The 16653-nt window shown below is 44.0% G+C and overlaps 1 protein-coding gene and 1 long non-coding RNA gene across 2 annotated transcripts in view; both read left to right on the top strand.

The window, feature by feature from the left end:
- The window catches only part of LOC117751297, an 830737-nt gene that overhangs the window by 108240 nt on the left and 705844 nt on the right, over window positions 1-16653 (top strand). The window lies entirely within an intron of this gene.
- The window catches only part of clmn (calmin), a 50203-nt gene continuing 49619 nt past the window's right edge, over window positions 16070-16653 (top strand). The window contains exon 1 of the mRNA XM_034563051.1: window positions 16070-16464. Within this exon, the coding sequence (XP_034418942.1) occupies window positions 16380-16464 (85 nt within the window). The 5' untranslated portion in view covers window positions 16070-16379. The remainder of the gene's footprint in view (window positions 16465-16653) is intronic.

Genomic DNA, 16653 nt, shown 5'->3' with positions numbered 1-16653 from the left:
TGGGTGTTAAGAGTGTTAACTGACAAGACGTTCCCCCATTTTGGAGGTATGACAACATTTCATGGGTCAAACATATATTACCGCAGGTGGAAACCTGTTTAAAAGAAATGTTTGAATATTTCCTCCTTTGAGTCAAAACCCTCGTGCTCGGTCTTTCCTCACTTAAGACCAGATATCCAGAATACGTTGAAAGCGTGCTATTTGAATCATCACTCTCCCAGTTGGCCATTATTATGTTCCTCCTCTGCTCTCCGTGAGTGTTCTCTCTGAATGCGCGCCGCCTCCCACGCCGCTCTCACCTCGTCCTCCATCCAGGCCCGCCGAGCTGTGCCGCAATCTGGAGCGCTCGCTGTGCCAAACGCACGGAGCAGGAAATGGCAGAGAAGGTTCCAGTCCTGCTCGTTCCCCTTCAATGCTTCCATGTCTCAGCACCTAACTAGTTACTTTGTATCTGTAACGTCTTCCGGTTTGGCGGAACCCTGTTGCTAAGCAACCACGGAGTTCATTTTAATTAGTCGACGTAGCCGTGGGATGTGTTATTATACCACTGCACCGCTGTAGACCAATAAGATGGCTTGGTTTCAGCTACCCGTTTCATCACAATAAATAGTTCCGTTTCAGTCTTTATGCTAAGCTAGGCTAACCTCGTCCTGACTCCAGCTCTGTACTCTACACTCAATTTGAGCATCTCCCTCTAAGGACAGCCGAGTGTTGATTGGTTCCTTTCATGGTAGAGGATGCTGTATCTTTAATAAACAGCTGATGTCCATCACTTCCTCTGGATCATAATTCAAGATTACAGTCTCTTTTTGGTTAAAGGGGACCCAATAAACTGAATGTGTGGGCTTTATAGTGGGCATGTAGGAGAGTCTAATAAGAGACATCATTGACTTGCATTATGGGAAGTGTAAAAGTCAGGTTGTTTTGCCTCTGGAAAACGAATTACTAAACTTCTGTAGATACCAGGAAAACGTGCATAACAGGTTTGGTCTGTCCACAGCTGAGAGCTGCTGCTACAGGACCGTGGGTTCACGCCCCCTCATCCCTGTCTCGCTTGGTCTTTAAAACAACAGATTATAAACTCTATTTTTACACACACTGATACAAATCTTTGAGGATTAGAAGGTCACAGAGTCTGTCTGTCACATACGTGTGAAGATCTTTAGGCCACAAAAAACACACCTCACTCACAGCATAAACTAAAACAATACTGAAAATACCTTTTCTTTTTCCATCAGTGGCTGCATGTGATTTATCCTTCAGCCGTAAGTAATCTCTCTTATAGAGCTGCATCTTTTTTTTAGTGCACACGAACGTCAATAATTTATGATGCACCCTTAACCCTTAATATTCACATGATGGGCCCCATGAGTCAGAATCCACACCACGTCCCACGTCCCAGCATGCTCTACCAGCACAATATAGAGATCCCTCACTCCCTCCCCTTTACTCCTCATAACATGGTGATCCATCCGAGGTCTGGAGTCTAATTCCCATGTTGGTACCACCGGCCTTGTCTAGAGGGTTCTACAAGACATCCTGTTTGTTGATGGAAGCCAGTGAGGGATGCGGGACTCCCTACAAACCTGCTGTTTCACACACAAGGCCTTTGTGTTGGCACTGCTGCTGATTGGCCTACCCAGCCATGCTCACATGAGAAGGTTTCAACACGGGCCCCATGTGGGCCCTGGACACATTGAATGGGGTCTATTGCTAAAGTCCTACTGGGTAGTCATGGCAACAACTCCTCTTTCCTGGCGTGCCTCTCATGAAGGACTCAACCAGTGTTGACGCCCGTATTCTTCGTCCAAAGAAATGTTCCTATGTTAAAAAATAAATATCATGTTGTGTCAATCACGCCGACACGAAGGCTTCAAACCCTTTTCTAAACAGGTTTGACTTTCTGCTCTTGGTTCACATCTGTCAAGAGTTGTTTGACCACTCAGATAACTGTGGCTCAGTGGTGAAATTAAAAAAAGTTACGTTAACTGTAGCTTGCATAATAACCATATAAGCAATACCTTTATCAGTGGTGGTGATGGTGGGGGTATGTACATTTCACAAGGTAGAAGTTGTCTGCATGGGGATTATTTAAGGAAGGAAGTCTCGAAAGGTCCGAACGACTCGAAAGGTCCGCAAGTCCTCTCCGGCTCCGTGGCTATCCGAACCGGTGCGCGCCGAGAGAGCCACTATGCGAGCATCGGAAAGGAAATGGCGAAAATCCAAACACGCCAGCGACCTGCTTGCCTATCAATCTCTTCTCTCCACCTTCTCTGCGTCCATCTCTGCAGCCAAAAGTCTGTTCTATCAATCCAGAATTGAATCCTCTTTATCTAACCCTAAAAAGCTCTTCTCAATTTTTTCCAACCTCCTTGACCCCCCTGGTCCCCCCCCTCCCTCCACCCTTCTACCAAGCCACTTTGTTGACTACTTTACAAAAAAGATAGACGACATACACTCTTCATTTACTAATCCATCTTCCATAACTACACCTCCAGTAACTTCATATTCTTCCCCCTTGTTTTCCTCTTTTATCCCCCTGTCTCCTAATCAAGTTCTTATCTTGGTAACCTCTGCCCGCCCAACCACCTGCCCCCTTGACCCCATCCCTTCTCACATTCTCCAGTCCATTGCTCCGGACCTTCTTCCCTTTCTCACCCTTCTTATTAACACCTCCCTCTCAACCGGCTGTTTCCCTAACTCTCTGAAGGAGGCAAGAGTCAACCCTCTCCTGAAGAAACCCACTCTCGACCCGTCTGAAGTCAACAACTACAGACCTGTCTCTCTCCTCCCCTTCCTTTCCAAAAATCTAGAGCGAGCTATCTTTAACCAAGTCTCCTCCTTTCTTCACAGTAACAACCTTCTAGACTCCCACCAGTCTGGATTCAAGACAGGCCACTCAACAAGAGACTGCCCTCCTTGCTGTCTCTGAGCAGCTTCACACTGCTAGAGCAGCCTCTCTCTCCTCTGTCCTTATCCTTCTAGACCTTTCCGCTGCCTTTGACACAGTGAACCACCAGATCCTCATGTCCTCCCTCCAGGACCTGGGTATCTCAGGCACCGCGCTCTCACTCTTCTCATCCTACCTCACCGACCGCTCTTACCGGGTAACCTGGAGAGGATCTGTGTCTGAGCCTTGTCCTCTGACTACTGGGGTCCCTCAGGGTTCAGTCCTTGGTCCTCTTCTCTTCTCTCTGTACACCAACTCTCTTGGCTCTGTCATTCGCTCGCATGGCTTCACCTACCACAGCTATGCTGACGACACACAACTGATCCTCTCGTTTCCCAATCCGAAACACAGGTAGCAGCACGAATCTCTGCCTGTCTGACCGACATCTCTCAGTGGATGTCCGCTCACCACCTGAAAATTAACCCGGACAAGACTGAACTTCTCCTCCTTCCAGGAAAAGGCTCTCCCACCCACGACCTAACTATTAACTTCAACAACTCAGTGCTGGCTCCGACTCTGACTGCCAGGAACCTCGGTGTGACGCTCGACAGTCAACTCTCCCTGACTGCCAACATTACCGCAATAACACGCTCCTGTAGGTACATGCTGTACAACATCAGGAGAATACGACCCCTTCTCACTCAGAAGGCGGCACAGGTTCTGGTCCAGGCTCTGGTCATCTCACGGCTGGACTATTGCAACTCCCTCTTGGCAGGTCTACCTGCTAATGCCATTCGACCTCTACAGCTCATCCAGAATGCAGCTGCTCGACTGGTCTTCAACCTCCCGAAATTTACCCACACTACTCCGCTCCTCCGCGACCTTCACTGGTTACCGGTGGCCGCCCGCATCCGCTTCAAAACATTGGTACTTGCGTACCGTGCTGCGAACAGATCGGGTCCGGTCTACATCCAGGACATGGTCAAACCGTACACCCCAGCCCGTTCACTTCGCTCGGCTTCTGCCAATCGGCTTGTAGCTCCTTCACTTCGAGCTAAACACTCAACAAAATCACGACTGTTTGCTGTGCTGGCTCCTCATTGGTGGAACGAGCTCCCCATTGACATCAGGACAGCAGAAAGTCTCTACATCTTCCGTCGCAAACTAAAAACACATCTTTTTCGACTATACCTTGAATAGGTAGCACTTAAATGCCGTAGTAGCACTTAAATGTTCCTTACCGATAGCACTTTGTTGTTTAGCACTTTAGTAGCACTTAAATGGCACTTACGGATAGTACTTTGTAGTTAACTTTATTTAAGAAATTGTACTTGCTTGATTCTTGTTGTTCTGAGTTTGGACTCATGGTTTAATGCACTTATTGTAAGTCGCTTTGGATAAAAGCGTCAGCTAAATGACATGTAATGTAATGTAATGTAATGAATGCTTGGCCTACTGTAGCATATACCTCTGTATATTCGTTTGTCTAATAATGCCTATCTGATTATTATGCAGGCTACAGGCCGTCTGTCCACTGTTGAACCGGATAGTAAAGTTTAAAATCTGTCAAATCTCATCAGAAATAATAATGACTGATATAATTCTGCTTTACCGCTCTGCAAGGTGCATGCAGTGCACTTTCCGAGTAGAAACAGTAGCATGATGTAAGTCCACAACGTAAACATAAACGGACGATACACATAACCGACTTCAATAACTTCATGAGTCACAAACCGTAGCAACAAGCCTGTCCAAGCCGTGTTCATCACAATTTTCTGTATTTGCAGCGCTTTTCTGTACTGTGTTGTCTGGCATCGTACAACTCAAAGGAAGGAAGGCAAAAGGAAGTTCCTCAGTTTTTCTATGGCCAGTGGGGGAAATATCATTCATTAAGTACTTAAGAAATCATACTAAATAATACATATATGAATCACAAGGTATGTAAGGTTTAGAAATAGTGGTTCAAATGGACTAATATCTTATATACTGCAGTTGATACTTACTAGTGATGAATTTTGGGTGTCGTTGGGTGCCTGTTCTCCATAAACGTTGTTCCAATGCTTGATCTGAAAAATGTAAGCAAGTTTCTTATCGTTAGCAGTTATCAGTGTTGGAAAGAACACATATAGTGCATTCAGAAAGTATTCAGACCTCTTCACATTTTGATATGTTGCAACCTTATGCTAAAATCATTTAAATATTTGTTCGCTCATCAATCTACACTCAATACCCCATAATAAAAAAGAGAAAACAGAATTTTATAAATGTTTGCAAATTTATTAAAAAAGGAAAAACTAAAATATCCCATTGACATACAGTACGTATTCAGACCCTTTACTCAGTTAATGCACCTTTGGCACGGCTACAGCCTCAAGTCTCTTTGGTATAACGCACCTGGATTTGGGGATTTTCTGCCATTCTCTGCAGATCCTCTCAAGCTGTCAGGTTGGATGGGGAACGTCGGTGAACAGGCATTTTCAGATCACTAAAAACAGATTAAAAACCTATAAGTAACCATGGATGGTGAACTCAGTTTTAAGGATCATATCACCAGCATCACCAATGTTGCCTTTTTCCAACTTAAGAATCATAGGCTTTATTTCCCAGTCTGACTCAGAGTAACTCATGCATGCATTTGTTCAGAGCAGGCTTCTTAAATGAACACAAAGTATTTTTACAGTATGTATGTGTGTTTTATGTGTATATATGCATGGGTGTTTCTGTTTAGAAGCACATTTTTGCTGTTTTAAGTTGTTTTTATGTAAGAACAAATCCAATCTCTGGAAGTCTGGTATCTTGTCACTCCTGGTTCTTCAGCCTTCTCATGATCTCACAGGTGATGCACTGCTTATGGTCCTTTGCTGTGTGAAGTACAGTGAAACAGTGAAGAATACTGTCAATTATATCTCAAAGCTGTTCCCTTGGAATATAAGAAATGCTTCTCATTAATTAATAACTTATATACTGTTGAGAAAGCGGTAACGGCACACCATACATTTAATATATTTTGGATTACACTAAACTCTCAAAAACCCGGGGGACATGACGCAGGGGACATGTTGGGGGGGGGCATGTTGCGGAACACGGAGCGCGCACCTCTCCCCCCCCAGTGACATGTTGTGGGGACATGTTATGAAGTGCGCACCTCTCCCCCTCCCCTCCCCCCCCCCTAAACCACATTCAAGTATGTTTTTCTGTTCTGGAGACAGACTCATGCTAACAAGCTAACGTTACCTGTAGCTAGTTTACTTAACTAGCTAACCTAACTCTTTGTTACAGTCTTTTTATCCGCCAATAGCACCACTATGAACTGTATTAAAACACTCGAATGAACAGATTTAAATGTAATAACGTTATTTAAAATTAATTATCTCAATTTCTTTATATATTTGTCTAAAATGAAATAGTGATAATGCAGGTAGCTAATACTCCAGGTAATACTCCAGGTAATAATGCATGTCACGTTAACAGCAGAGACAAGCAGACCAAACAGTAGCGCGGGTCCCAGCAGCAGCAGCAGCAGTTTCCCTCCAACAGAAATAATTTCAAATTTGAGGCGCGTGCAGTTGTCATTGGCCAGTTTTCTGAAGGACAGTCAGATTATCTAATCATGTTCAAAGCAACGTCGTGAGACAGCCAATAGCAATTGTTTTAGCGTGGTTACATAACTCCAACACATTGATCCATATGCAGTGTTTCCTATACATTTAGCCTACTCAGCAGTGGTAGATTATTATTATTATTACTACTACTGTTAGCCTCAACACAAGCACACACAAGTAGAGGCCCAGTGTTTAAAATTGGTTCTTTAAACCAAATGAAGCACCCAAATATTCCAAAAAAGTTTTAGTGCCATTACCTGCACAAGAACCAAAATGAGGACTGACAGCAAATGGAGATGGAACAATCAACAAAAATCACTGCATATATTGCATTCTGTATGTAGGCCTATATGAAAAGCTAATGGCTGGATTGACATCATGGTGACGTTACAGTTACATTCATATGGCCCATAGTATGACCCTCTTGCATTTTAACAAATCCCTAACCTTTCCTTTTGAACCACCAAAATGCCAACTGTGCACACATAACAATGTAATTTTCCCCTAATTTTCACTGTTTTGCAGTGTTACGCGGCATGTTAGTTTGGGCCTCTGCCCACAGCAACACTCATTTGCCAACATTGACATTATTCCATACAAGTTGCGACATTTGTTTTTAGACTTTTAACTGCATGTAGTGAGTCACCATTGCAAAGCCATTTCCCCCTCTTCTTGTCTTTATTGTTCTGCATAGCTCAAAGCCAGCCAGGTCCAAGGTGTTGGCTGCAGTGGTTAGGCCATTAGCCATCTTTGATATGGGACAATGTACATTTAAATTGTTGAACATCTCACTGTAGACAGTGACTGTCTTTAATGTATTTTAATTGTTGATGGAAGCAAGGTCAATTCAACAGCAATTGTACAGTTTGATAGGGCACTAAGTCAGCTTCATCTCCGGGCTAAATTGGCTGAATATAACTTAGGTATCTCTGCCAATTTGCGTCGAAGCGGCGTCCGCGAAACCGAGGTCCATCAGTGGGCTAAACAGGCTGACTTCAGCCCGCAAACGGAGGTACATTCACCGCTTCTGGAGCTCTGCGTCCGGGCTGAATTAAAGCCGGCCAATAACGCTGTTTCTCGGATAAAGTGTTACCACTACTGCCCTCAATTCCCCATGGCTAAATGCACAGTCTTTGGCCGGATTATGCATGCCCAAGACGGCATGCACTTTTGCAGCACTGGGCCTCCATCACAACGGCAAAGGTCACCCTCTTTAGCCGGCCTAAGGACGTCCAAGGTGGGCTGCCACTACAGCAGAATTTATTTTGGTACTTTAGGAAGTGGAGAATAAGGTAAGAAATAATGGTAGGTCTAACTACAGTGCTTATAAGACTAGAAATGTTTATTGAAGGTGGCTTCATGAAGCTTGTTAGCTAAGTACTGCTTAAGTGACCATGTGCACCAAGTGTTGTCTTAGATTATGGTTTATCAATGACTTTTTTAACGTAATAATTAGGCATTTCTTGTTGTGTAGAATTGTTTGCTGTATTTCAAGTTCATACAGATGACAACAACAGCATGTGCTCTATTTTTTCCCCCTGGCTACAGTTAACCCGTTAGCTAAATACCACTTATGTGTCCCTTATTTTACCATGTGCACCAAGTGTTAGTAGTTTAAAGTAACGTTAAACATCTTAGATTATGGTTTATCAATGATTTTTTAAATGTAATAATTATGCATTTCTCATTGTGCCAAGGTTTTTGCTGCATTTCAAGTTTATACAGATGTCTACAACTGCATGGGCTCTATTTTTTCCCCACTGGCTACAGGTGACGATATTAAACCACGGGCTACTCTTCATAACAGGCTTGCCTTCGACGACCAAGACAGTTGGTCCACCACAGCCATTGATATTTCACATCTTACATGCAACCTTAGCTTGAGGCTTTAATGCATTATAATCTGCTTAAAGCACTGTCAAATTATAGTTATAAGCACTCAACAATATTAATGATGCACACATTAGAAAGTATTTTATAATGACTTATAAGGTCAAGTATCATAATACTTTATATATTTATTTATATATATATATATAATATATTGCTGGTCACTCACTGACATTCTTTTGCAACGATCATAGTGTATTATAATTCTCCTAGTTTTAATATATTATCATTTTATAATACATTATAATCACTATTATAATGCAATGTCACTAAAAGTAGTTATTGGGTGCTTTAAGTAAAGTAATGAAATTCCTGAGGTTTAGGCAGATATAATACATTACATGCCGGTTATAAGTCACTATAAGTGGTCATTGTTTTCTTTGATTTAAGTGGAAAAAATCACATTAAATCTGTGCAAGAACAACACACAAAATGTTGTAAAATTAATTTTCTTGTTTAACGTGTCTAACAGAAATCGAGTTCTCCAATACAAAAATCAGTCTTACCTCTAAAGTTATACAAATAAGCTACCACTACTGTCCCTGTCATTTGCTGACAAAATCGAATCCACTGGTTAAAAGTCTGATTGTATGGAAGTCTATGAGAAAATGACCCTACTTCTCACTTGATTTATTAATCATTTAAGTAATCATTTTCCTAATTAGTTTATGGTCTCAGTTGCTATAGTTTCAAGTCTTCAATGCGACCCAACATTAATTTGTAAATGATGTTCCCATTTAGAATAAAATAGAAGATAAAGCAGGTTATGCTTTAGGGCAGGGCTACCTTACAATGTGGCATTTGGCAGATGCTTTTATCTAAAGCGAGGTACATATGAGATCTTAATGCAACACAAGCAATGTTCTAGTCAGGTGAGAATCAACAAGATTAAGTGCCATAAAGCACATAGTTTTATTTTAAATTTTTTGGGATTACAGTCCATCAAACTCATGTACTTATTCTTTTTCTTACAGATATCTGATGTTTGAAAACGTTTTGGGAAGAGCGTCTCCCTGGACCCCTCCAGCCAAGAGTGTTAACAGTATTCAGATTTTATATGAAGGCTATTTTGTAATGTGCCTTTTCATACTTCAACTAAAAATAAAGGGTGTTTGACGCTTCACTGTCTTTTGTGTTATTCTTCGTTATGCCTTGCCACTAAATCCCATATAGCAAAAGTTTCTGCTGCACTACTCTCTTGAGGTTCAAACTTTCAAGCATGTTGCATTACACACCATTTAGCTGACGCTTTTATCCAAAGCGACTTACAATCATTCTTGCTTCTACTTTGTACTCTTTAAAAAAATGTTTGATGTAATGAAAAACTTTAGCTAAATTAAGATCCAGAATTATAGAGTTTGAATGTAAAAGTACACATTAATATAAAAAAAAAAATATATATATATATATATATATATATATATATATATATATATATATATATATAGTATAAATAATACAGTACTTTTTCTGTAAAAAAATGAGAACAAAATGTTATTTGTTATTATTAGGATAATACTTAAATTAACAGTTGGGTTGTTAATTTACAGATAATGTCTTTAATTTTACATAGTTTTACATATAATTTTAAAAAACAGAAACTACTGTAAAAAAGAGAGTTATTTTCCGTTAAATTAGGAATTATTTTTACAGTGTACGGTGTATAAATGTTAGTTACTGCTGATGTGCAGGTGGAACCGTAGAACCTTAACTTGAATGGGTGAATGATGTCATGTAGTGTTAAAGCGCTGTGAGTGGTCAGAAGACTAGAAAAGAGCTCTACAAGTACAGGTCCATTTAAGAGTCAAAGTAAATATAACCGCTGGTTCAATCGTCTCCCAGCACAAAGTACAGAATACAGAGATGCAGAATTTAAAGGGACAGTGTATAACATGTAGGGAGGATGAGGGGTTATTGGCAGAGACTATGTTTTAATTACTGTATAATCACTCAAAACTAAGAATGGTTAATGTTACATTGAGCTTTTAGCCATTGATATCTACACAAGGAGCACCATGTTTCTACCACCGCACTGAACGGACGCCGCCTCAGTGATGCGTCCAGAAACTCTGTATTAAAATAGTCATCGTAGTATTGACAAGCCCTGACTTTATTGGTGCTTTTTATTAGTACTTTTTAATGTTTAACGCTGTCATTTATTATTATACTGCAGCTGCTCTGCTCTCTCTGTTGGGCTGAGCTCCTCCAACCACACACACACACACACACACACACAGGACAGATCGTGGCGTGATCACACAACAGCTAGTCATCATCCTCTAGGAAGCTAGAGTGTAGCTTCATTCATTCTGGGACTCTCAGAAGGAATTCAGTTTGGTCTTGTGTTGCAATATTTTGCAACAAATACAAAAATAAAACACATCGGACTCAGTCTGCAACCATTATTATTGATTAAATAAACGTCTCACAAAGACAGGAACTTGGAGTGTAAAGGCCATCATTGGACCTCAGGGGAATTCAGTTTAGTTTATTTTGTATAGCCCAAAATCACAAATTACAAATTAGCCTCCAAGGGCTTTACAATCTGTACACATAGGACATCCCTGTCCCGTAGAGTACGGCTCTATGTCCAGGCTGACTCAGGCTGAGGCTGCTTTGAAAGTGAAATGAGTGTCCAGAGGTCATATGAGAAGAGTATGAGGTCACCTTATGATATCTGATCAAGGTTCCACTGGTCCTGCTGGTTTTAAATATGTAAAAACATTTGTATATGAACTTTAGCAGTCCTACTCATGCTGCCGCCCTCACACTCACACACACACACACACACACACACACACACACACACACACACACACACACACACTCTGAAAGGTAATGGCCACAATCTCCACGAACCAGCTCCTAATATTTACAAGCATTCGTGGATGGAAATGCATAATTGTCATTCTCATTTGCGGGTATTCTCAAAATTCAGTTCAAATGTGTCCAGATTTGGATGGAAACTTGATTTCTTCCTCCCTGTATGCGTGTTGATGTTGAGGTGGTGGCCAGAACTTTCTGGATAAAAACTATATTTGGATATGATTGTCTGTGGTTTCATCATGATGAACCACCTGCTCTACACCACACATGTCATCCCATCCACATGTACCTACAGCAAGCCTGGACCCAGATACAGTTAAATATAGCCTGCCCTGCCATGTGTCATCTGGCTCCTGATTGGCTGAGGGACCTCCAGGCAGTGACTCAGTCACCCTGTAAAACAGTGTAAGGAGGGCTAACGTGGTCTCTCACTGCGGAGATAGAAAGATTGATGGATGCACTTCATATTTCTGGGGTCATGGCTCGCTTCCTGTTTTTGTCTTCACTGCCAACTCTGTCACAGCCGACCGCTCTGCAATACATGACATGATGTTCCCGACGTTCCCTCGCGCTAGAAGAATGTGACAAGTTGACGAGTGTATTCAGAATTGTGTCAGTTTCTGTGAATGATGAATGTGCTCACTAAAGGAACCTGGCGACCCCCCTTTCTCTCAGTGGACCCCCCCCCCCCCCCCCCCCCCACTGTTTAAAGGAAAGCCCTGCATGCATGGGACAAAGACAACACGTTCATGGGAGCTACCTGGAGAGGCAAACCATCAAAGCAGTGACAAGAAGTGACATGTCTTTGCTCTCAACTATTGCCATGAAATGGTAGAACTATCCCAAGCCCCCAGAGGATGAACCCCAGCTCTCTTGGTGATCCCTGACTTTTGGTTTCAGCTTCTTCATTCACAGGCGGATCATCACGTCACACATCCCCTTTGTCCGATTCGCTACATGTGTCCCAGATGTGTCCCAGATGTGTCCCAGATGTGTCTCAGATGTGTCCCAGATGTGTCTCAGATGTGTCCGTGGTGAGACTGAACTGAGAACTCAACCCCTCCCGGCTGAGAGCTCCCTCCAGCTACCGCTGTTGTCGCTTTTCAGCCTTTTGACCCGTGGACCGAGACCACGGCCTCCTCATCTGTGTCATTCTCTGCATTCCCCACCAGCAATTACAGGAAAGAGCCACACACACACACACACACACACACACACACATGGTCAATGAACCCAACGCAAGCATCAGAGAGCGGGGGAGCAACGCGCAGGAGGTTTTTGTACGCCGTGACTGGATGAGCTGTGTTGAATAATGGTGGTAAGACAATAGCTCGCAAGAACTGCATTGTTTCGGTGGAAGTACCGCCGCGCCATTTGATTATTTGCTCTACGGCCGGGGGCAGTGAGACGTGCCAGATGGCCTGTGGACCCGTTACTCCAGATGATATCTGATTTCAGCTCACCAAAGATTAGGATCCACTTTGAGGTGGATTCACCGCCGTGGCTTTGGTTTGGAAGACGACCACTTGGCTCTGTGAAATGGTTACGTAACATCTGCCTCTGCCGTGCCGTGTGTGTGCAGGGTGCTCCGAGAGGGAGAAGCAGCCTCCTATCTGCCACACTGCGGTTAATGTGGGTCAGCATGCGAGCGGGCCCTGCTCAGAGAATCGGCCTCCCCCTCATCTGTATGTATTTATAGGAAGCCCTGCTAGTGTGTTAGCTTGTGTGGGTTCCTCCATGTGGGTGAAACCCAGTGGGCGGGGCCTTGAAGAGTTTCGGTGAAGGAGCTATCGGGCTCACGGTTCTTAGCGGTCTCCTTTTATTATCATCTCATCGTGGTGTTGGACAATACACATCATCTCTTTATTGTTTTGCTTTTATCCAAAGCGACTTACAATAAGTAACTTTTAAATGTAGCTGGACTTTCAATTGTGTGAACCTTCCCAGAAATAGTTTCAGTCATTTTCATTTTGGCAAATGTGCTTATGTGCTTCCTCAGAAGGTGGAGCTGAATAAAGCTGCAGTCAGGACGTGGTCCTTTGGCCTCACAGAACACTCATACAACCCTGCTTGAAAAAGTCCAGACAAAACCTTTTTGATATCTCCAAACTCAGCAGATGACATTAATCATAACCTTATTGCTCGGCTCACTTTGGTGACCTGTGTGTGGACGATTCCTTTAGAAAAACCCGGAGGAAGAAGAAGAAGAGTCAACTTTAAGCTATGCTGTCTGAACCACGTAATCCTGCTGTGTGGATGCTGTACAGACATATTAATATAGTGAATAACTCTTCTGTTAATATGAGGGGAGCCTTTAACCTGTACTGGTTTCATATCTCCAAAAGCTAAACGATCCGTCTCCCACACCGCTTCAAGTGAAACATGTCTGTCTGAAGGGCATCGGCATGCTTCACCATGTGAGCCTCAGAGGCCTGAGGACGGAACCAGAGCTCTTACAACACAAACAAAGTCTTCGGACTTCCTCCTAACCGTCAGCTTAGTTTTGACATTTTGTGCGGCTGGTGTAAAGAAAAAATCCAAGTGTGAAGTGAGATATTATGACGTGAGCACCACTCCTACATGAGTTTAAATATCGGTTCCTAAAGGAGGATTAAAGTAGATTTCAGTTCAAGGCTTATTAAAAGGCCTTGTTATAGATGTCTCTATCATATTCTGAAGATTATGGTCATGTGTCGCCATCAAATAATCAGGTTTTCTATTATTATTATAATATTATTATTTCTACTATTGTGGTGAAGCTGAAGACGTCTATGATTAAATTCAATTAAATTCAGTTTATTTTGTATATCCCAAAATCACAAATTACGGAGTAGCCTCAGGGGTCTTTACAATCTGTACACATATGACATCCCTGACCTTTGACCTGACATCAGATCAGGAACAACTCCCAAATAATAGAAAAAAAGAAAAAAGGGAGGAGCAACAGAGGAGGATCCCTCTCCCCGGATGGACAGAAGCAATAGATGTCATGTGTACAGATGAACAGCATTACAGAGTTACATAAACACATTCAATGAATATGACAGAAATTATGAATAATTAGTAGTAGGCATGGACCACGATACAGACTTTCACAATCCATGAAACAGAAGGAGGAAGAGAGGGGGGGCATCAGCAGGGCCATGGCAGGAGGCCGACGCACCAGGCAGGAGGCATCGCCAAGGAGGCCGGACCAATGAGGCCAGGCCTTTGAGGCATGAGGCCCAGGGGCAGGATGCAGGATGCAGGAAGCAGAGCCTAGGAGGCAGGACCAACTTCAGACACAGCCAGGTCCAATGAACCCTATGAGGCGAGAAGGCACAAAGACTCAGAGGAGGAAGTAGAGTTAGTAATGTGTAATGGAGAGATGTAAATTCATCCATAAGGAGAAAGAGAAGAGGAGATAGGTGCTCAGTGTATCCTAAAACATCCCCCAGCAGCCTATAAGCCTATAGCAGCATATCAAGGGTCTGGACCAGGGTGAACCTGATTCAGCCCTAACTATAAGGGCTATTAAAGAGGAAAGTCTTAAGTCTATTATTAAATGAGGTGACTGTGTCTGCCTCGCGGACTGAAAGTGGAAGCTGGTTCCATAAAATATATGATCCAGTAAGTCAGTTCTGTCTGGACTTTAAACTGGCTCGGTTCAACTTTTGTTATTATTATTTTGGTTATTATCTTGGTTATTATTATTTTAATGACTGACTCCACACACAACACAACGTCACATAATGGGACAGGGACATATCAGTGAATATTTCTATGTTCTTATGATCAACAAGTTGTTGTGTTAGTCTGTCTCCATACTGTCTGGCTTTACTCCCAGATATCCACTGGCTACACCTGGACCCCCATAGAAGTGGCCCCTGGCCCCCCTGGCCCCCCAGAGACCCAACTGGTGTCAGACCTGTGAGACCGGCTCCCTATGGAGATATGGAGGCTAATTCTTAGCAAACCAAAGTGATTGTACGCTCACACAAACAGTCATGAATATTATATTCCATTTCCGCTCATAGAGCCCCATTGTTGTCACCCACTGGCCCTTTAAGAGCCTAATCACAATGTTTGTGCATTTTGAACTACAAGTTCACTTATTGTATTCATATCTCTTGTTACAATGTTGCAATGCTCTGTTCACACATGCTGTGTTAATAGCTCTCTACTTAGAGTATGAAATGTTTTATTCTTTTAATTGACATTTGCTTTAGCTTTGTGTCCATGAACGCCCCTCTGAATTCAATTGAACTGAGGAGAGGGGGGGAGAGAGAGAAAGAGAGGAGTGGGGGAGAGAGAGAAAGAGAGAGGGATGGAGGAGTGAGAGAGAGAAAGAGAGGAGTGGGGGAGAGAGAGAAAGAGAGGAGGGGGTGGGAGAGAGAAAGAGAGGAGTGGGGGAGAGAAAGAGAGGAGGGGGGGGGGGAGAGAGAAAGAGAGGAGTGGGGGAGAGAGAAAGAGAGGAGGGGGGGAGAGAGAAAGAGAGGAGTGGGGGAGAGAGAGAACGAGAGAGGGATGGAGGAGTGAGAGAGAGAAAGAGAGGAGTGGGGGAGAGAGAGAAAGAGAGGAGGGGGTGGGAGAGAGAAAGAGAGGAGTGGGGGAGAGAGAAAGAGAGGAGGGGGGGGGGGAGAGAGAAAGAGAGGAGTGGGGGAGAGAGAAAGAGAGGAGGGGGGGAGAGAGAAAGAGAGGAGTGGGGGAGAGAGAGAACGAGAGAGGGATGGAGGAGTGAGAGAGAGAAAGAGAGGAGGGGGGAGAGAAGGCGAGAGAGAGAGAGAGAGAGAAAGAGAGAGGGATGGAGGAGAGGGAGAAAGAGGGGGAGGTAGAGAGGTAGAGAGAGAGAGAGAGAGGGGGCGGGCCCTGGATCAGCTCCATCCCACCTCGGAAATACCAACCAGGTGCTGCGGCTCCTTCCTGCCCAGCTCTCCGCTCCTCCCCTCGGGCTTTCCTCACCGAGCTCCATCGCGCCTCCACCGTCGCGATGCGAGGGAGAGAAAACCCGCAGTGAGTGAGACCCTTCCGCGTGCACCCTCAGCCTCGGGACGCTCCCCGGACTCGCATGGCTCTCGGTCGGCCGGCCGGACAATAAGCAGCCCGCTGCAGCAGCTTCTCCTCCTCCTCCTCCTCCGGGGACTCTCTCTCGTCCTGCCCAGGGTCCCCGCAGCAACTCTCCGCGGCTCCAGATGGCTGGACACGAGTGGGAGGGCTGGTTCGAGCGGGAGGAATTCATCGGCCAGATCAGCGACATCCGAGTGCAGAACCTGCAAGGTAGGACCCCCCGACGGGCAGCGGCCACCGGCCGGGGACGGGAACTTACACGGGACGCTGTGCGGGAGCAAACTTTGTGCTGATGCTCCGCGTGGAACACATAGTGCGGAGTGTGGAGGTATTTCATTCATGGGGGGCACGCTGTGTTTAAAGAGCCCAGCATGGAGTGAGCGGTGGTCCCGGTCCCTG

The sequence above is a fragment of the Cyclopterus lumpus genome, chromosome 22 (genome assembly GCF_009769545.1).
Source record: "Cyclopterus lumpus isolate fCycLum1 chromosome 22, fCycLum1.pri, whole genome shotgun sequence".
Taxonomy (NCBI): domain Eukaryota; kingdom Metazoa; phylum Chordata; class Actinopteri; order Perciformes; family Cyclopteridae; genus Cyclopterus; species Cyclopterus lumpus.
The sequence above is the reverse complement of the archived record's forward strand: the minus strand, read 5'-3'. Positions and strand labels throughout refer to the sequence as shown.